The sequence below is a fragment of the Entelurus aequoreus genome, linkage group LG10 (genome assembly GCF_033978785.1).
Source record: "Entelurus aequoreus isolate RoL-2023_Sb linkage group LG10, RoL_Eaeq_v1.1, whole genome shotgun sequence".
In the NCBI taxonomy this organism is placed as follows: Eukaryota; Metazoa; Chordata; class Actinopteri; order Syngnathiformes; family Syngnathidae; genus Entelurus; species Entelurus aequoreus.
In genome coordinates, this window is record NC_084740.1 from 66,332,184 (window position 1) to 66,359,683 (window position 27,500).

Consider the following 27,500-nt stretch of genomic DNA (forward strand, 5'->3'; position numbering starts at 1 on the left):
CCATCCATCCATCCATCCATTTTTTACCGCTTATTCCCTTCGGGGTCGCGGGGGGCGCTGGAGCCTATCTCAGCTACAATCGGGCAGAAGGCGGTGTACACTCTGGACAAGTCGCCACCTCATCGCAGGGCCAACACAGATAGACAGACAACATTCACACTCTCCGGCTTCCTCCCACCTCCAAAAACATGCACCTGGGGATAGGCTGATTGAATGTAATCCAAGATTCCTTATTGAACTCATGTCTTTCTGCGGGCCACATTGAAGACATCGGTGGGCGGCACTTGGCGCGCGGGCCGTAGTTTGGACAGAAAATATTTAAAGTAAAATTTGCCTGGAAAAAAAAAATGGTATCCTTATTTAAACTATAAAAATGTTTTGACCGACTTAAGTTATTTAATACTGAAAAATACAATTAAATAAACTCAATAAATAATAATGGATTCAAATTGATCAGCAACAACAAATCGGACGCACCATAATATAAATAAACGAAAAATCATGCAAAGTTCTGTGGTCAGATGAAACAAAAATGTAGCTGTTTAGCCACAATACCCAGCAATATGTTTGAAGGAGAAAAGGTGAGGCCTTTAATCCCAGGAACACCATGCCTACCGTCAAGCGTGGTGGTGGTGGTAGTATTATGCTCTGGGCCTGTTTGGCTGCCAATGAAACTGGTGCTTTACAGGGACTAAATGGGACAATGAAAAAGGAGGATTACCTCCAAATTCTTCAGGACAACCTAAAATCATCGGCCCGGAGGTTGGGTCTTGGGCGCAACAGGAACACCCAACGTCCTTTACCATCCAACGTCAAAAGTGGTAAAGGAATGGCTAAATCAGGCTAGAATTAAGGTTTTAGAATGGCTTTCCCAGAGTCCTGACTTAATCCCTATTGAGAACATGTGGACAATGCTGAAGATACAAGTGCATGTCAGAAAACCAACAACTTTAGCAGAACTGCACCAATTTTGGTCAACAATTTGTGATTTTTTATTTTTTTTCTAATGAAACAAACGATTTGTGGTACGTATCTTTTCCAAGCGGGGATTGAAGCATGATACTGCGTGATACTGATAAAGCATGTTCCCCAGGGTCACGCGCGTAAAGCCAAAACAGGAAACGGCGGGACAAAATAAGAGCGCAAAACGGGGAACAGCAAACAAACGCAAACGACTGACTGTCATGCGGAAAATATGACAGGAAGTGTGATTTTCTTTGTTTACCTTTTAGTGACAGAGACAGCACAGTAGAGCGCCACACTGTGGTGTGCGTCAATACCTGCAACACGCAAATACAAACAAAACTACTCCCAAGTGCAGTGCCATCTTGTGGAGGTAATGAAAACTACATCCACTTTAGGTCCCACAGTCTGGTGTTCGGACTGAAGGCACCTTTTCGGAGTGGACAACAAGCGTTGCCATGGCAACAGGCTCGGCTGGCAGCGAGGCGAGAAGGAGAGATTTGTTTGGTACGGTTAGCGACGAGAAGGAAATACATGGTGGAGACCACCACAGTGTTTCCCACAGGGCATCGTCAGTGACTGGATGAAATATACAACAATACGTTAGACTCCAACTGCCTTTTGGAGGACTTGATCTTATTATGTCATCAAATACTGAAAACTGATTTGTCAAATCTTCTCGTCTTCTTAGGCTCAACTTCTTCCGCGACGTTCCCAACTTCCGCGTGCTAGCATGTGGCGGTGACGGCACCGTGGGCTGGATCCTGGACTGCATAGGTACTAAATACTACAACTTGTACTACAATGCTGTTAGCATCTTGTACTTGTACGCATTCCTGGACTGCATATGTACCATATTACAACTTTTACTACAATACTGTTAGCATCTTGTACCTGTACGCATTCCTGGACTGCATAAGTACTATCTTACAACTTGTACTACAGTACTGTTAGCATCTTGTACTTGTACGTGACCCTGGACTGCATAGGTACTACATACTACAACTTGTACTACAATACTGTTAGCATCTTGTACTTGTACGCATTCCTGGACTGCATATGTACTATACTACAACTTGTACTACAATACTGTTAGCATCTTATACCTGTACACATTCCTGGACTGCATAAATACTATAATACAACTTGTACTACAGTACTGTTAGCATATTGTACTTGTACTTATTCCTGGACTGCATAGGTACTATATTACAACTTGTACTACAATACTGTTATCATCTTGTACCTGTACGCATTCATGGACTGCAAAAGTACTACATTACAACTTGTACTACAGTACTGTTAGCATCTTGTACGCGATCCTGGACTCTATAGGTATTACATACTACAACTTGTACTACAGTACTGTCAGCATATTGTACTTGTACATATTTCTGGACTGCATTGGTACTACATACTACAACTTGTACTACAATACTGTTAGCATCTTGTACCTGTACGCATTCCTGGACTGCAAAAGTACTATATTACAACTTGTACTACAGTACTGTTAGCATCTTGTACGCGATCCTGGACTCTATAGGTATTACATACTACAACTTGTACTACAGTACTGTCAGCATATTGTACCTGTACGCATTCCTGGACTGCATAGGTACTACATACTACAACTTGTACTACAATACTGTTAGCATCTTGTACCTGTATGCATTCCTGGACTGCATAAGTACTATATTACTACTAGTACTACAGTACTGTTAGCATCTTATACTTGTACGCATTTTTGGACTGAATAGGTACTACATACTGCAACTTGTACTACAATACTGTTATCATCCTTTACTTTTACTTATTCCTGGTCTGCATTACTGCACACTATAACTTGTACTACTATACTGTTAGCTTCTCGTACCTGTACGCATTCCTGGTAATTGTACACTAACTACTATATGTGTGTACTCTTGGAACATTTGATGAACTGTTTGTAGTAATTGTACAAACCCCGTTTCCATATGAGTTGGGAAATTGTGTTAGATGTAAATATAAACGGAATACAATGATTTGCAAATCCTTTTCAACCCATATTCAGTTGAATGCACTACAAAGACAAGATATTTGATGTTCAAACCCATAAACTTTATTTATTTTTTTTGCAAATAATAATTAACTTAGAATGTCATGGCTGCAACACGTGCCAAAGTAGTTGGGAAAGGGCATGTTCACCACTGTGTTACATGGCCTTTCCTTTTAACAACACTCAGTAAAGGTTTGGGAACTGAGGAGACACATTTTTTAAGCTTCTCAGGTGGAATTCTTTCCCATTCTTGCTTGATGTACAGCTTAAGTTGTTCAACAGTCCGGGGGTCTCTGTTGTGGTATTTTAGGCTTCATAATGCGCCACACATTTTCAATGGGAGACAGGTCTGGACTACAGGCAGGCCAGTCTAGTACCCGCACTCTTTTACTATGAAGCCACGTTGATGTAACACGTGGCTTGGCATTGTCTTGCTGAAATAAGCAGGGGCGTCCATGGTAACGTTGCTTGGATGGCAACATATGTTGCTCCAAAACCTGTATGTACCTTTCAGCATTAATGGGGCCTTCACACATGTGTAAGTTACCCATGCCTTGGGTACTAATGCACCCCCATACCATCACAGATGCTGGCTTTTCAACTTTGCGCCTATAACAATCCGGATGGTTCTTTTCCTCTTTGGTCCGGAGGACACAACGTCCACAGTTTCCAAAAACAATTTGAAATGTGGACTCGTCAGACCACAGAACACTTTTCCACTTTGTATCAGTCCATCTTAGATGAGCTCAGGCCCAGCGAAGCCGACGGCGTTTCTGGGTGTTGTTGATAAACGGTTTTCGCCTTGCATAGGAGAGTTTTAACTTGCACTTACAGATGTAGCGACCAACTGTAGTTACTGACAGTGGGTTTCTGAAGTGTTCCTGAGCCCATGTGGTGATATCCTTTACACACTGATGTCGCTTGTTGATGCAGTACAGCCTGAGGGATCGAAGGTCACGGGCTTAGCTGCTTACGTGCAGTGATTTCTCCAGATTCTCTGAACCCTTTGATGATATTACGGAGCGTAGATGGTGAAATCCCTCAATTCCTTGCAATAGCTGGTTGAGAAAGGTTTTTCTTAAACTGTTCAACAATTTGCTCACGCATTTGTTGACAAAGTGGTGACCCTCGCCCCATACTTGTTTGTGAATGACTGAGCATTTCATGGAATCTACTTTTATACCCAATCATGGCACCCACCTGTTCCCAATTTGCCTGTTCACCTGTGGGATGTTCCAAATAAGTGTTTGATGAGCATTCCTCAACTTTATCAGTATTTATTGCCACCTTTCCCAACTTCTTTGTCACGTGTTGCTGGCATCGAATTATAAAGTTAATAATTATTTGCAAAAAAAAAAAAGTTTATCAGTTCGAACATCAAATATGTTGTCTTTGTAGCATATTCAACTGAATATGGGTTGAAAAGGATTTGCAAATCATTGTATTCCGTTTATATTTACATCTAACACAATTTCCCAACTCATATGGAAACGGGGTTTGTACTCTAATTAGTATATATTGTATGTGTACTCTTAAAACATTTTATGAACTGGTAGCAGTAATTTTACACTAGCATATAAGTGTGTACATGTTTTTCTGCAGTAATTGTACACTAACTAGTATATATATATATATATATATATATATATGTGTGTACATGATGTGTTTCTGCAGTAATTGTACACTAACTAGTATATATACGTGTGTACACAATGTTTTTCTGCTGAAGTCACAATGTAATGTGGAAAGTTGTTGACAGATGAAATATGTTTTTGCAGACAAGGCCAACTTGGCACAGCACCCCCCGGTGGCCATCCTCCCTCTGGGCACCGGCAACGACCTGGCACGCTGTCTACGCTGGGGGGGAGGTGAGACGCGCCACCGCTTGTTTTGATTAGTGTGTATGCGTTTTGATGTATGTGTATCTGTTTTGATGTGTGTGTATTTGTTTTGATTTCTGTGTATTTGTTTTGTTTTGTGTGTATGTGTTTTGATCTGTGTGTATTTGTTTTGATTTGTGTGTATTTTGTTTTGTTTTTGTATGTGTTTTGATTTTGTGTGCATTAGTTTTGATTTGTGTGTATTTGTTTTAATTTGTGTATATTTGTTTTGATCTGTGCGTATTTGTTTGGATTTCTGTGTATTTGTTTTGATATGCGTGTATTTGTATTGATTTGTGTGTATTTGTTTTGATCTGTGTGTATTTGTTTTGATCTGTGTGTGTTTTGTTTTGACATGCGTGTATTTGTATTGATTTGTGTGTATTTGTTTTGATCTGTGTGTATTTGTTTTGATCTGTGTGTATTTGTTTTTATGTGTGTGTATTTGTTTTTTTTATCTGTATTTGTTTTGATCTGCGTGTGTATTTGTTTTGATTTGTGTGTATTTTTTTTTATCTGTATTTGTTTTGATTTGTGTGTATTTGTTTTAATTTGTGTATATTTGTTTTGATCTGTGTGTATTTGTTTGGATTTTTGTGTATTTGTTTTGATATGCGTGTATTTGTATTGATTTGTGTGTATTTGTTTTGATCTGTGTGTATTTGTTTTGATCTGTGTGCATTTGTTTTGATCTGTGTGTGTATTTGTTTTGATATGCATGTATTTGTATTGATTTGTGTGTATTTGTTTTGATCTGTGTGTTTTTGTTTTTATGTGTGTGTATTTGGGTTTTTTTATCTGTATTTGTTTTGATCTGCGTGTGTATTTGTTTTGATTTGTGTGTATTTTTTTTTTATCTGTATTTGTTTTAATTTGTGTGTATTTGTTTTGATCTGTGTGTATTTGTTTGGATTTGTGTGTGTTTGTTTTGATACGTGTATATTTTGGACTTCATGTTCACACTGGAAATATCAAGCTGACCTTTTCACTTTTCAGACTCATTGATTTATTGGAAAGTGGAAACATGTGATGATCAATACATTCATTGATTAGTTCTTGGCATGTTGCATGCAAGTACGAAAGGATGCCAAACATATTTTAGTGCAGCCATAACAAATTTGCATTATACCCATATTATATTTATTATTGTTATTGTTATTATCAACACTTAACTAAAAACTTTAGTTTTTTTTAAGGATTTAATTATTGTCATAATTTATTTTTAATGGAACTTGCAGTAAATTAGTACTTCCTCTGAGGGCTTACAGTAAAAAAAAGTAAACATTGTTTATGTGACTTACAGTAAATAAATGGGCTTACACTAAATAAATACTTTTAAAAACTTACAGTAAATAGTTTTTATAGGACTCACAATAAATACATCACTTACAGTAAATAAACATTTGTTTCAACTTACTGTAAACGAGACTTACAGTGAATGATACTTGAAGTATTAAATACAGTAAAACCTTTTTTAAAGGTTCTTACAGCAAACAAATATTTATGGAACTTACAGTGAATAAATACGTATTTATTAATACATAAACACTTTATGGAAACTAAAACTAATAAATACTTACAGAAAATAATTTTTATGGGACTTACAGTAAATTGAGATGTACAGTAAATAATAGTTATTTGTGAGGCATACAATAAATACATGTATTTCTTCATGAGACTTACAGTAAATAAATGGCTTTTATGAGACTTATAGTACATACTTAGAGTAGATAAATATTTTATAGAAATTTAAAGTAAACATTTTGTATAGTGAAATACATCTTTTTAAGCTTACACTAACTTTATAGAAAATTTCACCATATATTTATTTGATGTGACTTACAGTAAATAAGTTCTTTATGAGGCTTTCAATAAAAAAATACTTTATAGAAACTTACAGTAAATATTTTGTAGTGTACAATATTTTTTAGGGGTTTTACAGTAAATACTTATTTTTTAGGCTTACACTAACTTTATAGAAAACTAGAGTAAATATTTTGGGGGGATTTACAGTAAATAATTGAGGTTTACAGTAAATAATAGTTCATGAGGCTCACAATAAATAAATACTTTATATCTTCATGGGACTTACAGTATATTAGTAGTTCTATGAGTACATAAATGATAGCGACAGCAAATAAAAGTATTTTCCAGCTACTTCCTGTAAGTCTTTGTCCCTCAAAGATGGCGGACATGCGGCGCTAAATAATCATTTTTGTTTTATTTTCAAAGTGCTGCTGATTATTAGTTTGCATTGATAACAATAGTATTTGTACTAATGCTCCAAACTGGGCCAGGTTACGAAGGTGGCAGCCTGCTGAAGTTCCTGCGAGACGTGGAGCACAGCAGCGAGGTTCTCCTGGACCGCTGGACCATCGACATCGTGGCCGAGGACGGGCGGGACCAGGGCGACCCGGTGCCATACAACATCGTCAACAACTACTTCTCCATCGGCGTGGTAAGAGCTGCTCGCGGTCACGTGATCTCCTCCTTCATTCCCTTCTTGTTATTGCGCCTTGTCGTGAAACGGCTTCTGATTGGCTGAGGCCGCTATTAGGGGGGCACACAATCTGTGACTCCTATTGGTCCTGGGGAGTCACATGGGTGACCATTGCTGGACTCACACTAGTCGCCTGGTTACCGTTGCCAGGCAACCTCGTTACACTCGTGTTGCATCTCTTTGACACGTTTTATGGCGGACACACAAGCTGCAGTGTCTTCATGGCGACCAAACAGAGAAACTTGTAGCATCGCCATGGCGACGAAGTGCTTTTTTGTATTTTATTCACCATCTTTATTGCCATGCAGGACAAAGTGCATCTCTTTTAAGCTCATTTTGGGACGCGGGCCTCTGTTGTTAAATACGATAGCGGTTACCTTTGTAGCTAACTTAGATAAAAATATGGAAAGAAATGTCTTCTTATGCAACCAAACAAAAAATATATTTATTTTTAAATCAAAAAATGTTTTGATTGTTTTAAATTTTCATTTGTTTTTTTTAAAAATAGTTTTTGGTTTATAAATCTGTTTTATTGTCACAAATCCTTTTTTAAAATGTTTTTAGTTACACATATTTAGGTTATTAAACCTTTTTTTGGTTACATTTTTTCGGGGTTACATTTTTTTTTTCAAAATGTTTTTTGTTACAAATGTTAAATCTTGTTAAATTTGTTTCGTGGTTACAAATCTTATGATTATGTGTGTCAGTCAGTCAACTATATCCCAACAAGTCCATGAAATAAAGCATATTTGTGTGTGTGTCAGTCAGTCAACTATGTCCCCACTAGTCCATGAGATATTTGTGTGTGTGTGTGTGTGTGTGTGTGTGTGTGTGTGTGTGTGTGTGTGTGTGTGTGTGTGTGTGTGTGTGTGTGTGTGTGTGTGTGTGTGTGTGTGTGTGTGTGTGTGTGTGTGTTCTTGTATTTCTACCCTTTTTTTTAAACATCAACAAGGAAAAGTACCATCCATATGAGGACCGGTGATCAAGTTAGGACATAAATCATGGTCCCAATACGGAAAACCGTTGCATCTAATAGAGAATGTCTCATTTGCACCCCTGGTGGTGAAATCTATCAAAATTAGGGTGGTCCTAAAAAGGAGGGATTTTTCAAATTGACTGTTTGTCGGTTTTAAAAGTGCTCCCCCTCTGGTCAACAAATGAAATAACAAGTGTGTGTAAGAAATTGAAATGCGCCCCCTTTGGCCAAAATTATTAAATTTTTAAAAATTAAATAAATATGTATATAGAGACATACTGTAATAACTTGAAGTAAATAATGAAGATTAAAAACCAATTACAAACAAAACATTTAATAAATTAAAAATTAACAACAATTTTTCCCAATATGTCAACTTTTTTCTTATAAAATTGGGAACAATTTATTTTTATTTTTACTGTTTCTGTAATATTGCAATATTTTCTTGTAAAATTATTACTTTATGTAAAATTATTACTTTTTACTGCAAAATGCTGACATTTGTCATGTTAAATTCTGACTTGTATCACGATATTGCCAATTTTTTTGTTGTTCTTGTAAAATAGTGACAGTTTTTGAGTAGAATTATGACTTTTGTCATAATTTGGCCAAGTAAAATTCCGATTATTATTGTAAAACTGCCAACATTTTTAAGTTTTCCTATAAAATTGCGTCTGTTATTGAGTAAAATTCCAACTTTTATCATAATATTGCACAAATGTTCAGTTTTTCAATGTTGACTTGCGTTGAGTAAAATTGCGACTTTTATTATAATACTGCCAAAATTCAAAGTTTTTCTTGTGAAATTGTTACCTTTTTCTTGGGAAATTCCAACTCATTTTTCACAACAAGCTTTTTTTATATTTGCATAGTATGTATATATTATTAATGTTGTAAATACACATATTTATAAAAACTAGAAAGAGTGGTCCTAAAGAGGTAGCCATTTTTCGGAGGTCTCAAGAAGGTAACATACAAGTGTGTGTGTGTGTGTGTGTGTGTGTGTGTGTGTGTGTGTGTGTGTGTGTGTGTGTGTGTGTGTGTGTGTGTGTGTGTGTGTGTGTGTGTGTGTGTGTGTGTGTGTGTGTGTGTGTGTGTGTGTGTGTGTGTGTGTGTGTGTGTGTGTGAGAGAGAGTCAGTCAGTCGACTGACTGACTGACTGACACACCTCATGGACTTGTTGTCAGTTGACTGACTGACTGACACACACACCTCATGGACTTGTTGTCAGTTGACTGACTGACTGACACACACACCTCATGGACTTGTTGTCAGTTGACTGACTGACTGACACACACACCTCATGGACTTGTTGTCAGTTGACTAACTGACACACACCTCATGGACTTGTCAGTTGACTGACTGACTGACACACACACCTCATGGACTTGTCAGTTGACTGACTGACTGACTGACTGACACACACCTCATGGACTTGTCAGTTGACTGACTGACTGACTGACTGACACACACACACATACACTTTATCTCATGAACTTGTGGGGACATAGTTGACTGACACACACACACATATCTCATGGACTTGTGGGGACATAGTTGACTGACTGACACACACACATACACTTTATCTCATGAACATGTGGGGACATAGTTGACTGACACACATACACATATCTCATGGACTTGTTGGGACATAGTTGACTGACTGACACACACACATACACTTTATCTCTTGGACTTGTGGGGACATAGTTGACTGACTATGTCCCCACAAGTTCATGAGATAAAGTGTATGTGTGTGTGTCAGTCAGTCAACTATGTCCCAACAAGTGTCATGATCATGTTTTGTGTAGTTATGTTCTGTTAGTTTTGGACTCCTTTTAGTTCCTGTGTGTGCACCTCCCTGAGTTTGTTTTGGTTGCCATGGTTGCTAATTATGTTCACCTGTCTCTGATTAGTGTTCGGACGCTCACCTGCTACCCGAGCACCAATCAGAGGCATTATTTAAGCCTGCCTTTGCCAGTCAGTCGGCCTGGCGTCATTGTTTGTTTTATGCAATGCCTCTGTTCTTTCTGCTCGTTCCATGCCTTGACAAGTAAGTTTTGTTTGTTCCTGCTACAGTTAGTAAGTTTTTCTCATCCATAGTTTATGCTTAGTTTTAGTTTAGCTTTGCGTACAATCAGGCACATTATTCTGTCGGCTTGCTTTCTCTTTTGTACTCCTTTGATTTCGTTAAGAATAAATCATGTTTTTACCTGCACGCCATGTCCGGAGTAGTCCGTCTGCATTCCTGGGAGAACGACCCCGCAGCAAGCTGCGACCCCCCCATCGTGACAACAAGTGTATGTGTGTGTCAGTCAGTCAGTCAGTCAGTCAGTCAGTCGACTGACTGACTGACTGACTGACACACCTCATGGACTTGTTGTCAGTTGACTGACTGACTGACACACACACACCTCATGGACTTGTCAGTTGACTGACTGACTGACTGACACACACACCTCATGGACTTGTTGACTGACTGACTGACACACACACCTCATGGACTTGTTGACTGACTGACACACACCTCATGGACTTGTTGTCAGTTGACTGACTGACACACATACACTTTATCTCATGAACTTGTGGGGACATAGTTGACTGACTGACACACACACATACACTTTATCTCATGGACTTGTGGGGACATAGTTGACTGACTATGTCCCCACAAGTTCATGAGATAAAGTGTATGCGTGTGTGTCATAGTCAGGGACATAGTCAGTCAACTATGTCCCAACAAGTCCATGAGATAAAGTGTACCGTATGTGTGTGTCAGTCAGTCAACTATGTCCCCACAAGTTCATGAGATAAGTGTATGTGTGTGTGTCAGTCAGTCAACTATGTCCCAACATGTTCATGAGATGTGTGTGTGTGTGTGTGTGTGTGTGTGTGTGTGTGTGTGTGTGTGTGTGTGTGTGTGTGTGTGTGTGTGTGTGTGTGTGTGTGTGTGTGTGTGTGTGTGTGTGTGTGTGTCAGTCAGTCAGTCAGTCAGTCAACTATGTCCCCACAAGTCCATGAGATAAAGTGTATGTGTGTGTCAGTCAGTCAACTATGTCCCAACATGTTCATGAGATGTGTGTGTGTGTGTGTGTGTGTGTGTGTGTGTGTGTGTGTGTGTGTGTGTGTGTGTGTGTGTGTGTGTGTGTGTGTGTGTGTGTGTGTGTGTGTGTGTGTGTGTGTGTGTGTGTGTGTGTGTCAGTCAGTCAGTCAACTATGTCCCCACAAGTCCATGAGATAAAGTGTATGTGTGTGTCAGTCAGTCAACTATGTCCCAACATGTTCATGAGATGTGTGTGTGTGTGTGTGTGTGTGTGTGTGTGTGTGTGTGTGTGTGTGTGTGTGTGTGTGTGTGTGTGTGTGTCAGTCAGTCAGTCAACTATGTCCCCACAAGTCCATGAGATATGTGTGTGTAACACAAGTAGAAGCAACACAGCGACGTTACACAACTTGCTGCATGCCAACCTGTGCGTGTGTTTTGTCATTTTAGTTTTGGCACGACCGTCACACGGGGGCGGCAGATCATGTTGTGTCAGCGGGCGCCATGGCGACAGATGGCTGCCTATCTAGGCGGCGTGCAGTACCGCTCGAGTGACTCATGGCCGCCGCGTGGCCATTAGCCGCGCTCATCCGATCCGCTCAGCAAAAAGCGGCCTCGTGTTGTGTTTTCGAAGGTGCGGTTGCCACGGCGACCAGCGAGGCTCAACGGGCGGCGTGTCCCCCGGGCGCGTCCCCGTGGAACAAAACGTAAACACACGACGTTTTGAAGACTTGAGCAGCCATATTTTGTCTTTGAGGGTGAGTCCATGTGGCGGCGTGCGGTACTACAGCTGGTTCACATGACGTCATTGCAATGTTGCGTCTTGTGACGTCAGCAGTGTTTTTTAAATCTATGTCACGGTTGATTGATTGCTTCTGAATCATTAAGACTGTAGTGGGAATGGGCGTGTGTAATATGCTGTAACAAGGTTGTGTTACCATGACAACCAAGCCTAATGTACAAATTGACTGTTTTTACATTTTACACACGAGTTCTTTAAGTCCTTCATATATTGCGTTGATTGTTAATATTTATTGTTTACACTGAACAAGTTACAAGTCCTTGTGTGTCAAACATCTGATTTCGATTTTTTTTTATTTAAATTATTTAGTTGGTTTCATGATGCGGTTAAATGTTGATTGTAAACAACACACACCACTTTCACACCAACCCGACATTGTATAGTGCATGCAGAGCACGCTGGGTGCTCATTATACCTCCCGTGCAGCTGCTGCCGTCTTTCGGAGTTCACTGAAACGACACCAGGAGGTTGTCTACAGCCACGGCCAGTAATGCCAAAGTTAAAGACCCCAATGAATACTTGCTTTTTGAGAGACATGCTAACTGCTTATATGTACGGTAGTTTTGACATTTGCAATGGCTTTTTCTGCGAGCTTCTGATTGGCCTTACAGGTATAGTGCTTATAACTAGGGATGATGTTTGATAAGAAATTATCGAGTTCGAGCCCATTATCGAATCCTCTTATCGAACCGATTCCTTATCGATTCTCTTAACGAATCCAGATAGGTTGTTGTATATGGAAAAAAACACACAATATTTGGTTTAACAAAAGCTCACTTGTATTTTATAAGAAAAAAATAAAATAAAAATAAATATTGACTGTTGTTACCCCCCTAAAAAAATAAAATTAAATAAATAAATATTGACTGTTGTTACCATGGTATGGTATTTTTTTTTTTTGTCATAAAAAAAATACAATAATGTGTGCTTACAGACTGTATCCCTGCAGACTGTATTGATCTATATTGATATATAATGTAGGAACCAGAAATATTAATAACAGAAAGCAACACCCCTTTTGTGCGAATGAGTGTGAATGAGTATAAATGGGGGAGGGAGGTTTTTTGGGTTGGTGCACTAATTGTAAGTGTATCTTGTGTTTTTTATGTTGATTTAATAAAAAAAAAATTAAATACAATTTTTTTATTTTTTTTATTTTTTAGTTCTTGTGCGACCCGGTACCAATCGATCCACGGACCGGTACCGGGCCGCGGCCCGGTGGTTGGGGACCACTGGTGTAGGCTACAAGATAACGTTAACGTTATCAGACACATACAAAAAGGCTAACGTTAACGTTACCGTTAGCCACTGACTATGCTTAGGTAACGTTAGTCTAGCTAACATTACTGCAATCCTGGATTGACATGCGAGGTAACGTTATTTAAGCCTAAAGGCTACGAGTGAGCAGATATGGAAATTAACCGGCAACAGTTAACGTTAGTTACTCACCAGCACTATCACTGGAATTGGCGCTGCAGGTTGAAGAGGGGCGCGCTTCGTCGCTGCTTCTCCACGACACTTTTCTCTAACCTTCAGGTTATGTACGGCCTGAACATGTTTCAACATGCTTGTTTTACTTCCCTACTTACATGAGAGCGAAGCCTGGCAATAATTGCGGTTAGCCGTTTCCTCGTCATATTTTTTTGTAAAATGAAGCCATGTCTTGAGGCGTTTTTTCCGGTCCATTGCTGTTGCTGCTTTCTGTATCTGCCGCCTAATGACTGAGCTGCGTCATTTCCTGGGACGTGCCACAAGGCATTTCCTAGTAAAAAAAAAGGGATTCGTTCCCAGGGATTCGAATAAAGAACCAACTCTTTTTCTTTACTATAGTGGCCTCGATAACGGGACCCAGTTCTCAAAAAGGGATTCGAGTCCATGGAATCGGCTCTTTTCTTATCGAACAACCGGGAGAACCAGTTTCGAACATCATCCCTACTTATAGCGCCCCCTGTTGTTTCGGCATGCACTTAACAGTCACTAATATCACCACTAACATTTCTCTTTACACCCAAACAGTGTTCGTAATTACGGCGTTATTTGCTATTGTTATTATTTTATTATTTGCTATTATTGCTAGTATTTATTTACTTGAAACGAGTAATCTAATTAATTATTTTTAGGTCCGTGACAGCGACGTTAGCGACAGCTTGATGTAACGTGGCACGCTCCTTTTGATGTGGTTTTACTTATGTCAACAACAAGACAGCGTCATCGGTGCATCAAGTTCAAGGCAGGAAATATCTTTTTTACTGGTGAAAGCAACAAGCAGCAGCGCACTGAAAATGAACTTGATTTCAAACAGGAAGAGGCAACGTCACACTGTGACACAGCCGACAACAACATACACGCACGTACACAGTGGGAATAATGCACGACAAATCAACAATTGAAGTGACAAACTTGCCATCCAAACAATACCCCGTTTGTTGACAAGAAGACATGACAGCCATGGAAATAATACCCAGATCAATCCGGTGAAATGATTCGAAAGAGCTGGCGTCAGAGCCGACACACTTCCGCTGCTCACTAGGCAACAGGCCCCGCCTTTTAAACGCACAGACACACGCACGCTGCGCTCTACACTGCAAGATTTTTTAAGTAAAGTATTAATTACTTTCCTTAGTAATTAGTTACATTTATTTAAGAGTAATTCTGTTAGTAAGTCAATTGCTTTTCTGGTAAAGTAACAAGTAACTACAGTTAATGACTTTTTAAAAGTAATTTTCAGGACACTGCACCCTAGTGAAGCTAATTAACGTTGTTTTACACACAACTACTTTAGCATCAATTAGTGTGTGTGTGTGTGTGTGTGTGTGTGTGTGTGTGTGTGTGTGTGTGTGTGTGTGTGTGTGTGTGTGTGTGTGTGTGTGTGTGTGTGTGTGTGTGTGTGTGTGTGTGTGTGTGTGTGTGTGTGTGTGTGTGTGTGTGCCGTCTTGATGCTGAAGAGCTACCAGGTGTCTCAGTGTGGTTTTTATTAGCATCCATTTTTCATATAACCTAACCTGGACCTGGCAGCTGCGGACTTCCTGTCACTGATACTTCCTTTAACCTTCACCCAGTGCCAGCAACACACACACTTGTACACACACACACACACACACACTGCAACTTGAAGCGCTATCGATGACATGCTGACATGTGCAATTTCCTCTTGGCGCAACTTAAAGTCGACTTACATATCCAGCTTACGCATAAATCAAGTCATATTATAATTGTGTGACAATAATATTTTTCAGCTGTGTTGACACTTTTTTCTCTGATTCCACAGCCATAGAGTCATATGTCACACATGCGAACATTATCATGCAAACTTTTTTGTAGTTTTTTTATAGGAAATATTGTTTGTATAACATATAGTTCATAAGATGTATTGTTTTTATAAAACATATTGTTAATATAAGATATAGTTAGTAGAATGTTTTTTTTAATAAGATATAGTTTAAAGCAGGGGTCGGCAACCCGCGGCTCCTTGACCACTCTGATGCGGCTCAGCTACATACATGCCGACCCCCCCGATTTTCCCAGGAGATTTATGGATCTCAGTGTCCCTCATAGATTACTCCCAGGGAAAAAATAATCCTATTTACACTCTAATTACTAAATAAAGGGCGTGCCCTAATTGCACTGCAGTAATTGTCCTCTATAGCATTTACATACAGCGTGCCAGTTCAGCCACATGTTGCATGTTGTTATTACTTGCACACACAGGAGACAGCAAAGCATACTTAGTCATCAGCCACACAGCTTACACTGACGGTAGCCGTATCAAACAACTTTAACATTGTTACGTTACAAATATGCGCCACACTGTGAACCCACACCAAAAAAGAATGAAAAACACATTTCTGGAGAACATCCCACCGTAACACAACATAAACACAACACAACCATTACCCAGAATCCCATGCAGCCCTAACTCTTCCGGTCTACATTATACACCCCCGCTACCACCAAATCCCCCCACACATCAACCCCCCCCCCCCCCCCTCTCCGTGCGTTGGTTGAGCGGAAGAGTTAGGGCTGCATGGGATTCTGGGTATTGGTACCGTCAGTGTAAGATGTGTGACTGCTGAGTTACTACGCCTTGCTGTCACTTACGTGAGCAAGCTGAAACTGCATTCTACGTGTGGTCAAGCAGGTACACTGTTAGGGCAGACTGTAGAGGGCGCCAAATTCAGTGTCATCACGCTCTGATATTCGGGAGTCTCCCGGGGAAAATGAGAGGGTTGGCAAGTATGACGCTATCAAGCGCCATTCATTCAAAACTCGCGGGCTGCACTAACATCAAATTTCCACATTAAAGTGCGTGCCGGTGCGTGTGTCGGAGACCCCTGGTTAACATAGCACAAAGCGTTTAAGCTTTGTATGCGGTGTTTTTCATTTTAAATTTTAAAAAATTTTTTGTGGCTCCCATTACTTTCTTTAATTTGTGAAACTTGCCAAAATGGCTCTTTGAGTGGTAAAGGTTGCCGACCCCTGGTTTAAAGGATGTATTGTTTTTATAAGACATATTTTTTATATAAGATATAGTTTGTAGAATGTATTGTTTGTATAAGATATAGTTTATAGGACATATTTTTATATAAGATACAGTTTATATAAGAGGACTCATTGTTTGTATACAATATAGTTTATAGGATATATTGTTTATATAAGATATAATTTATAGGACATATTTATTATATAAGATATAGTTGATATATCTTTCCAAGATTTCCAAGTAATTTGATCATCTATTATTACACCCAAAAATGTGTTTTCTTTTACCCTTTCAATATCTACTCCGTCTATTTGTATTTTTTTGACTTTCCCTTCTACTGTTACCAAATAGCATTATTTTAGTTTTACAGAGATTCAAAGATAGTCTGTTTTTGTCAAACCATCTTTTTAATTTGTTCATTCTGTTATTTGTATCAGCTTTTGTGTTTTCTCTCCTGAACAAAACACAGTTGTATCATCTGCAAATAATGCTAACTTTAAGTCCTTTGTAACTTTACAAATGTCGTTTATGGAAAGATTTAACAATTCTGGTCCCAGTATTGATCCCTGAGGTTCGTCACAAGACATTTTCAGCTCTGTAGAATTGTGTTTGCCTATCTTCCCGTATTGCCTCCTGTTGGTTAAGTAGCTTCTAAACCATTTCAAGACCAATCCTCTGATTCCATACCTTTCTCATTTGTTTATTAAGATATGATTAATTGTGTCAAATGCTTTTGTTAAATCCATAAAGAGAAAGAAAAGCGGACTATATTAACCTTATAGATTGTTATGGTATTTATAAAGGCTAAGCTTTAACGGTGTGTCGTGTCTCTACTCAGCCGTAGAGCATGAGTGTATGAGGGACAAGCGGTAGAAAATGGATGGATGGATGGATGGATGGATGCATATGTGCAGTATGTATGTATGCTTGTTTGTTTGTACAGTCAATGCGGATGTATGTACCGTGTGTGGGTGTGTGTGTGTGTGTACTGTATTTGAGTGCGAAAACACCTATGTATGTGCACATGTACGTACGTATGTATGTATATACTGTGTGTACCTACATACAGTTGTGTTTCCAATAATTTCTACAACTCTTATTTTTTTTTGTGATAGAGTGATTGGAGCACATACTTGTTGGTCACAAAAAAGTTTCATGAAGTTTGGTTCTTTTATGAATTTATTATGGGTCTACTGAAAATGTGACCAAATGTGCTGGGTCAAAAGTATACATACAGCAATGTTAATATTTGGTTACATGTCCCTTGGCAAGTTTCACTGCAACAATGCGCTTTTGGTAGCCATCCACAAGCTTCTGGTTGAACTTTTGTCCACTCCTTTTGACAGCTAAATTTGTTTGTTTTCTGACATGGACTTGTTTCTTCAGCATTGTCCACACATTTAAGTCAGGACTTTGGGAAGGCCATTCTAAAACTTAAATTTTAGCCTGATTTAGCCATTCCTTTCCCGCTTATGACTTGTGTTTGGGGTCATTGTCCTGTTGGAACACCCAACTGCGCCCAAGACCCAACCTCCGGGCTGATGATTTTAGGTTGTCCTGAAGAATTTGGAGGTAATTCTTCTTTTTTCATTGTCCCATTTACTCTCTGTAAAGCACCAGTTCCATTGGCAGCAAAACAGGCCCAAAGCATAATACTACCATGACCATGCTTGACGGTAGGCATGGAGTTCCTGGGATTAAAGGCCTCACCTTTTCTCCTCCAAACATATTGCTGAGTATTGTGGCCAAACAGCTCAATTTTTGTTTCATCTGACCACAGAACTTTCCTCCGGAAGGTCTCATCTTTGTCCATGTGATCAGCAGCAAACTTTAGACGAGCCTTAAGGCGTCGCTTCTGGACCAAGGGCTTCCTTCTTGCATGGTAGCCTCTCAGTCCATGGCGATGCAAACACGCTTGACTGTGGACACTGATACCTGTGTTCCAGCAGCTTCCAATTCATTGCAGACCTGCTTTTTGGTGGTTCTCGGTTGACTTTTGATCATCCTGACCAATTTTCTCTCAGCAGCAGGTGATAGGTTGCGTTTTCTTCTTGATCGTGGCAGTAACAAAACTGTGCCTTGCACTTTATACTTACGAACAATTGTGTGCACAGTTGCTCTTGGGACTTTAAGATGCTTTGAAATGGCTCCAAGTGACTTTCCTGACTTGTTCAAGTTAATGATTTGTTTATTTCAGATCTGTGCTGAGTTCCTTTAACTTTCCCATTGTCACGTTTGTAACCGAGTCTAATGACTGCATCACATGAGCCATATTTAAATGGGCTCAGAGAAGTCAAACGGTGTCGTCCATCATAATCACTCACATGAAGTTAAGAGGCTATGACATGAAGCTAATTTGATTTGATTGTAACTTTTCTACATCACCAAAATTGATAGTGTATGTTTCTGTATGTATACTTTTGACCCTGCAGATTTGGTCACACTTTCAGTAGACCCATAATACATTCATAAAAGAACCAAACGTCATCAATGTTTTTTGTGACTAACAGTATGTGCTCCAAGTACTCTATCAAAAAAAAAAAAAGAGTTGCAGAAATTATTGGAAACTCAAGACAGCCATGACATTGTTATTCACAAGTGTATGTAAACTTTTGACCATGACTGTATAAATATACGTCTATGTATTGTATGTATATATGTATGTATTTTTGTCTCTCCGTATGTACATGATCCAATTATTGAAGGTACAATTTGATAGGATATAGTTTATATAAGATATATTTTATAGATGATTAAGATGAGATATAGTTTATAGTCAGCTGAAGTATGCGGCATGCAGTTCTTCACTGAAACACAAGAGGCAGTGTTTTCCTGTGAGTCAACTTTGACACTCGACTATTTCGCTTGTCAGCTTCTTTGTTCGGGAGTGAACGCTGGTAATCAAAGACGGAAGGAGTGTTATAGCAGCTGGAAGGAATCAATGACTGGACACATTTTTAAAATGAAGGTGAAGAGTCCACCCTCTGCACAAGAAATAGTGTTGAAAAATCCACCAATCACAAGGTTGGACGAGGGTTGGGTGGGGGAAAAGCAAGCCGACCTTGGCTTTAGGCTCAAGCCAAGCACCTTCCGTCCTCTCCATCAACACTTCCTGTTTACAATGGAGCGGAGCGCGATGGCGACTGGAGGCCATGTTGGATGTTGCTGAGAGCACTTTTGTGACATGATTGCTGGCTTTGCGTGCTCTTCAACCAAAAACAACGTGCAGCACCTGGAGGCTCTTCACCACTTTGCTGCTCACTTTAATTAGGTAACAACTATTCTTTCACATGATTGGACGGGCCGAGAACAAATTTGTACTTGTTTTTAAAAGAAATACATGAAAGAGTAAATACACTTTTTTTTTTTTTTTTTTTTTTTAGAAAATACTTTTTTTGGGGGCGGGGGGTTGTTCTAGAAATAAACAAGACTGAAGCATGTTTGTTTTGTAAAAAATAGAGATAATATAATAAGTAAATAATAGTGTGAGTCGAGTTTATATTTTGGGTTTTTTTGGGGGGTTTTTTTATTGACAAAATATTCATTCAGAAAGAGTCCCACAGGATATTTATGGAGGTTAATTTGTGTCTTTTATTAAACCTTTTTTTTATTTTTTCACTGAATTTATGTAACCAAATTACTTTTTGCATTTAATTTTTTTTTTTTTACATCAAATTATTACATCTTCCGCTTATCCGAGGTTGGGTCGCGGGGGCAGCAGCCTAAGTAGGGACGCCCAGACTTTCATCTCCCCAGCCACTTCATCCAGCTCTTCCCGGGGGATCCCGAGGCGTTCCCAGGCCAGCCGGGAGACATAGTCTACCCAACGTGTCCTGGGTCTTCCCCGTGGCCTCCTACCGGTTGGACGTGCCCTAAACACCTCCCTAGGGAGGCGTTCGGGTGGCATCCGTTTGGCAGAGCTTCTCACCCTATCTCTAAGGGAGAGCCCCGCCACCCGACGGAGGAAACTCATTTCGGCCGCTTGTACCCGTGTTGTCAGTTTCATTAAATAAAAACCATGTGATCAACAATTATGTGTTTAAAAATTGCTTTTTCCAAAATTAATAAAAAAAATAAAAATTTGTGCAGAAATAGTCATTGCTTCAAAACTCAAGAACCATTTCCAGTGAATTAAATGAAATTATGTAAGAAAATGAAAATTGAATGAACATGTCAGCATAATTTGATATAAAAAAAAAGTCAGTTCACAAAATACAGACGCAAAAAATTCAATTACAGAAATTTGTAATAAAAACACAAATTAACCTCCATTTGTAATGGAATTTTTTTCATTTTTCGTTGTTTTGAAATTCAGTGTATAAAAATTCAATGTTTAAAAATTCTGTGTCAAAAAAAAACTTTCGTAATAAAAACACAAATTAACCTCCTTCCAACAAAAATGGAATTGTTTTCCAGTTTTCATTGTTTTGAAATTCAGTGTAAAAAAAATTTAAAAAATTCAGTGTATAAAAATTTAGTTTATAAAAATTTAGTGTAAAAAAATTCACTGTATAAAAATTCTGTGTAAAAAAAAAAAAATCAGTGTTTAAATATTTGGTGTCGAAAAATGTGCTGCTTCAAAAAGCAAGACTGAATATTTCAAATATGTGAACGTTGCTTCTCTACTGCAGACCTCCTTGAGGTCGACATCTTTTATAATCGAGCAGGAGCAACAAACACGGTGCAAAATAAAGGCAAAGGATAAAAAAACATCCACTTATTTATGTAATATCACTGTTTTGCAGCACTTTGTTGTAGACATCTGCCTTGTGTGCATGACGTAGCGCTTGCTCTGGTTACCATAGTAACCAGCATGTCACTCAGAAGTGCAGATTTTAACTATTGGAATCATTTCTATATTTTGAAACTATCCAGCCGCTAGAACATAACGTCACACCTGGTGGTCAGGTGCGAGTGTGTGTGACGTCACTCCTGGTGGTCAGGTGGAAGAGTGTGTGACGTCACACCTGGTGGTCAGACTTTAAACTTGACACCTCATTGGCTGCTTCTGAGACAGGATCCATTTCTTCAGCCTTAATTTACCGGAAGTGAGTCTTGCATTTTGAAGCAGCGAATTTTTCGACACTGAATTTTTCACACTGATTTTTTTTTCACTGATTTTTTTTTATACATTAAATTTTTTTATACATTAAATTTTTTTCCACACTGATTTTTTACCCTGAATTTGTTATACACTGAATTGTTTTTAAAATAATTTTTTTTACACTGAATTTTTTTGCACAGATTTGTTTAGACTGAATTTTCTTTACATTGATTTTTTTATACACTTAAGTTGTTTTACACTGAATTTTTTTTCAACTACATTTTTTTACACAATTTTTTTACACTGATTTTTTTTACACTGAATTTTCTTTACACTGATTTTTTATACACTGATTTTTTTTCCCAATGAAATTGTCAGCATAATTTGATGGGGAAAATTCAGTTCACAAAATTCAAAAGCAAAAAAATTCTGTTACATAAATTCAGTGTAAGAAAAACAACCTTTTGTAACAAAGACACAAATTAACCTCCATAAACTGTGCTAACACACGGTCTACAGAGCAGAGGTGGCATCTGTAAAGCTGAAGTTTACAACGGGACTTGAATGGGTGGGGCAATGTTTTCAATGTATTATTATTATTATGTTGTTTATTCCACTCTTAACTTTGGTACTTCATTTGACAAAGTGAACTATGCAAAAATGTGAAGGTAAAAGCCTTGGTTTGCGTTTTGTTTTTTTCTCACAGGACGCGTCCATCGCTCATCGCTTCCATGTGATGCGAGAGAAGCACCCTGAGAAGTTCAACAGCAGGTGAGTCGTTAGCTTGCACATTAACAGCACATTCTGACTTTGTCATCTGCGAATTTGGCCGATGGACAAAAATTACAATGAAAAAATAGTTTCCATATATTAGTCGCACCGGACTATAAGCCGCAGATAAATACGTTGTGAAATGAGTTATTTACACAAATATTTTGTAAATGTTTATTTACATACCTTAATTGTTTCCAAACGGTGTCTGTAACACAGCAGTAAAACGGCTGATCAAACAAAACAGAAGTCATGGTCATGGACCCACTAGCTGCGCAAGCTAGCTTTCCAATCAACTAAACAGACTCAATAACTCCACGGTGACATTTTGGTGAACTTGTTAAACTGAAACGATACAAAAAAAAATGCCATTGTGAGTTAATAATACTAACACAAACACTTGTAAACGTGTTAGCATATTAGCTCATGGTAACGACACTCGCTTCATTACATTAAGATAGCACGTACAAATATGCATGAAAACTCCTACAGCCATCACGTCTGTGGGAGTGTGTTGGACATGGGACGGTTTAGTAAGTATGAATTGTTTTAGTTATATTGTACAAACCCCGCTTCCATATGAGTTGGGAAATTGTGTTAGATGTAAATATAAACGGAATACAATGATTTGCAAATCCTTTTCAACCCATATTCAGTTGAATATGCTACAAAGACAACATATTTGATGTTCAAACTGATAAACTTTTTTTTTTTTTTGCAAATAATCATTAACTTTAGACTTTGATGCCAGCAACACGTGACAAAGAAGTTGGGAAAGGTGGCAATAAATACTGATAAAGTTGAGGAATGCTCATCAAACACTTATTTGGAACATCCCACAGGTGAACAGGCAAATTGGGAACAGGTGGGTGCCATGATCGGGTATAAAAGTAGATTCCATGAAATGCTCAGTCATTCACAAACAAGGATGGGGCGAGGGTCACCACTTTGTCAACAAATGCGTGAGCAAATTGTTGAACAGTTTAAGAAAAACCTTTCTCAGCCAGCTATTGCAAGGAATTTAGGGATTTCACCATCTACGGTCCGTAATATCATCAAAGGGTTCAGAGAATCTGGAGAAATCACTGCACGTAAGCAGCTAAGCCTGTGACCTTCGATCCCTCAGGCTGTACTGCATCAACAAGCGACATCAGTGTGTAAAGGATATCACCACACGGGCTCAGGAACACTTCAGAAACTCACTGTCAGTAACTACAGTTGGTCGCTACATCTGTAAGTGCAAGTTAAAACTCTCCTATGCAAGGCGGAAACCGTTTATCAACAACACCCAGAAACGCCGTCGGCTTCGCTGGGCCTGAGCTCATCTAAGATGGACTGATACAAAGTGGAAAAGTGTTCTGTGGTCTGACGAGTCCACATTTCAAATTGTTTTTGGAAACTGTGGACGTCGTGTCCTCCGGACCAAAGAGGAAAAGAACCATCCGGATTGTTATAGGCGCAAAGTTGAAAAGCCAGCATCTGTGATGGTATGGGGGTGTATTAGTGCCCAAGACATGGGTAACTTACACATCTGTGAAGGCGCCATTAATGCTTTTGGAGCAACATATGTTGCCATCCAAGCAACGTTACCATGGACGCCCCTGCTTATTTCAGCAAGACAATGCCAAGCCACATGTTACATCAACGTGGCTTCATAGTAAAAGAGTGCGGGTACTAGACTGGCCTGCCTGTAGTCCAGACCTGTCTCCCATTGAAAATGTGTGGCGCATTATGAAGCCTAAAATACCACAACGGAGACCCCCGGAAAAAAAATGTGTCTCCTCAGTTCCCAAACGTTTACTGAGTGTTGTTAAAAGGAAAGGCCATGTAACACAGTGGTGAACATGCCCTTTCCCAACTACTTTGGCACGTGTTGCAGCCATGAAATTCTAAGTTTATTATTTGCAAAAAAAAAATAAAGTTTAAATCTTGTCTTTGTAGTGCATTCAATTGAATATGGGTTGAAAATGATTTGCAAATCATTGTATTCCGTTTATATTTACATCTAACACAATTTCCCAACTCATATGGAAACGGGGTTTGTAAAAGTTACAACCGTTGCTTGGAGTGATGAATGAAGAATCCATACAAGTAGAAACGCTATGGATGGTTAGAAGACCTAACGGGACTACGGGTGGGGAAAAAAGCACTAGTTGAAGGATACTGCAGCACCTGCAGTAAACAAAATCGACCATAATATGGCGCCATAGCACAAACTAAGTCTATTAGCTTGTTTTTATTTTTTTTGTTAAGGCGTCAGCGAAAAAAATTACTTAAATTTTCTGCACCGTCTTATAAGGCGCAGGGTTCAAAGTGTAGGAAAAAAGTAGTGGCTTATAGTCCGGGATTTACAGTATATCAGGATAGACATGTAATTGATATCAATAAAAAAATGTGTTGGATAAAACATTCCATTTTTTTTTCTACGTCGTCGGAAAAAAATGGAAGTTGCGAAGCAAGGTTGGATGCCTGAACAGAGGCACTCGCTCTCTGGGGACCGAGCAACGCCAATCAGGTAACAGTGTAAACTATCGAGTTTGGTTGTCTGGCGGTTGATTCTCTGCATGGAGTGAGAAGAGAAAGTCAAAATGAAGAAATTGTGGATAAAAGAGGAAAAGTCACCTGGACAGTATGGCACTTTTTAAAACAATTTTTAAAGGGACCATAGTCAGACCAATGTGGTCTGTAAATGATGCAAGGCACTCGTCCCCACCAAGACCTTTAGAAAAAAGTTCTTCTCAGGTTTCTCTGTTTACATTTTCACACTTTGCACTATTTTCTTACACTTTATGAATGATTTCTTACATATTCCTTATTTCAGAAGAAGGAGAAGAATGCCTTTTATCGTCACTATACACAGGTACAATGAGATTAAAAGCAACTCCAGTATCGGTGCGACAGTCTATAAATATGCAAAACATAGGAAGGAGAGAAAAAGAAAAATAGTGCAAAAGGAGGTAAGGTGCACAGTCCAGTCCTGAGAACGAATGTTCTGAATGTGTTGTTAAGAGCTTAAGTCAGTGTTTTTCAACCTTTTTTGAGCCAAGGCACATTTTTTGCGTTGAAAAAATGCAGAGGCACACCACCAGCAGAAATCATTAAAAAATTAAACTCAGTTGACAGTAAAAAGTCGTTGTCACAATTGTTGGATATGACTTTAAAGCATAACCAAGCATGCATCACTATAGCTCTTGTCTCAAAGTAGGTGTACTGTCACCACCTGTCACATCACACCCTGACTTATTTGGACTTTATTGCTGTTTTCCTGTTTGTAGTGTTTTACTTCTTGTCTTGCGCTCCTATTTTGGTGGCTTTTTCTCTTTTTTTGGTATTTTCTTTTTGCAGTTTCATGTCTTTTTTCGAGCGATATTTCCCGCATCTACTATTGATTGTAATGTCGTGTTCGGATGTACATTGTGGACGCCGTCTTTGCTCCTCAGTAAGTCTTTGCGGTCGTCCAGCATTCTGTTTTTGTTTACTTTGTAGCAAGTTCAGTTTTAGTTTTGTTCTGCATAGCCTTCCCTGAGCTTCATTGCCTTTTCTTAGGGGCACTCACCTTTTGTTTATTTTTGGGTTTAAGCATTAGACACCTTTTTTACCTGCACGCTGCCTCCCGCTGTTTCCCACATCTACGAAGCAATTAGCTTCTGGCTGCAACCTACTGATATGGAAGAGTATTACACGGTTACTCTGCCGAGCTCTAGACAGCACCGACACTCAACAACAACAACACATCATTTGCAGACTATAATTACTGGTTTGCAAAAAATATTTTTCACCCAAATAGGTAAAACTAGATAATCTCCCACGGCACACTAGTGTGCCGCGGCACAGTGGTTGAAAAACATTGGCTTAAGTGTTCAATGTGATTGTAATATTTTGTTGACATTGTTTGACGGTTTTCCATGCTTCTGTTGACATTTCATTTCTGCCTTGATAGCTGAGGGATTATAATCACTGGAAGGTTAGTTTTGAATTAAAAACAATATTTTTCTCCTGCTCCTTATTTTTGACTATCAAAAATGATTGATATCGACTGATATAAAACACTTATATTGTGACACAGAAACACTTTTCCTCTTTTATCCACAATTTCTTCATTTTGACTTTCTCATCTCACTCCATGCAGAGAATCAACCGCCAGACAACCAAACTTGATGGTTGATACTGTCACCCGATTGGCTGTGAGCGTGTCATGCCCACAGTGATCACTTCCTGCGTTGCTCAGTTTAGAGCGAGGGTCTTTGTTCACGCAACCAACCTTGCTTCTATACTTCCGCTGAGCATATGTTGTTTTTTTTACACATTTGTTATTGATATGAGTCCTGTAATTTGCTTATTGATGCTGAATAGGAAGTGTAAGGACACCATTGTAAGAAGCGTTTAGTGGAAATGTTTGAGACTCTTCTTTACACTTGGGACTTGAATCATTGATGCCTGCTACTCGCCATCCCATAATGTCCTCTTCCTGACATGTTGTCTATTATGCAACACCCTTTTAAGCCCAGTCTTGTTTTTCAGATGCTATTGTGTTATTTTACAAAAATCAACCATTTAGTGAATATTACACAACAATTATCTGGATATGAAGTTCAAACATGTCTCAAAATGCCCCAAAATGGAAAAATCCACCTGTCACAAACCGTTTAGGACGGAAAATTGATTTGTCGAGCCTCTAAGGGCTTCAAAACCTACAACCGCAGCCCCTGGCAAGGAAAAACTCAGAAAGCCCGGGCTGGGAATTTTTTTTTTTTTTTACCATACTTTGAATTCAAGTTTGTAATATTTTGTATGTTTGTCTTCAAAATTAAATAAAAAGTAAGTCAAAGAAGCTTAATAATATAAAAAGGTTTATTATTTTTCGTCTTATTTTATTATTTATAATCTAAAAAAAAAATGTATCAACCTTTTTCTTCACATGACCTATGTAAAGTGTGAATAAGGCCTCAAATTTTAGTGAAAAGACATGTAATTCATGTTTGTATCATGTTGAGTCAAAAAGATGC

General features: G+C 38.8%; 2 protein-coding genes across 4 annotated transcripts in view; one reads left to right on the forward strand and one right to left on the reverse strand.

Moving 5' to 3' along the window:
• Positions 1–27,500, reverse strand: part of fhip1b (FHF complex subunit HOOK interacting protein 1B) — a 716,414-nt gene that overhangs the window by 447,334 nt on the left and 241,580 nt on the right. The gene's annotated exons all lie outside the window — the stretch shown is intronic.
• The window catches only part of LOC133658934 (diacylglycerol kinase beta), a 125,686-nt gene that overhangs the window by 60,999 nt on the left and 37,187 nt on the right, over positions 1–27,500 (forward strand). For all 3 annotated transcript variants that reach the window (XM_062061460.1, XM_062061462.1, XM_062061461.1), the window contains 4 exons: positions 1,655–1,740; positions 4,777–4,866; positions 7,176–7,336; positions 22,430–22,494. In XM_062061460.1, coding sequence (XP_061917444.1) covers positions 1,655–1,740; positions 4,777–4,866; positions 7,176–7,336; positions 22,430–22,494 — 402 coding nt within the window. The remainder of the gene's footprint in view (positions 1–1,654; positions 1,741–4,776; positions 4,867–7,175; positions 7,337–22,429; positions 22,495–27,500) is intronic.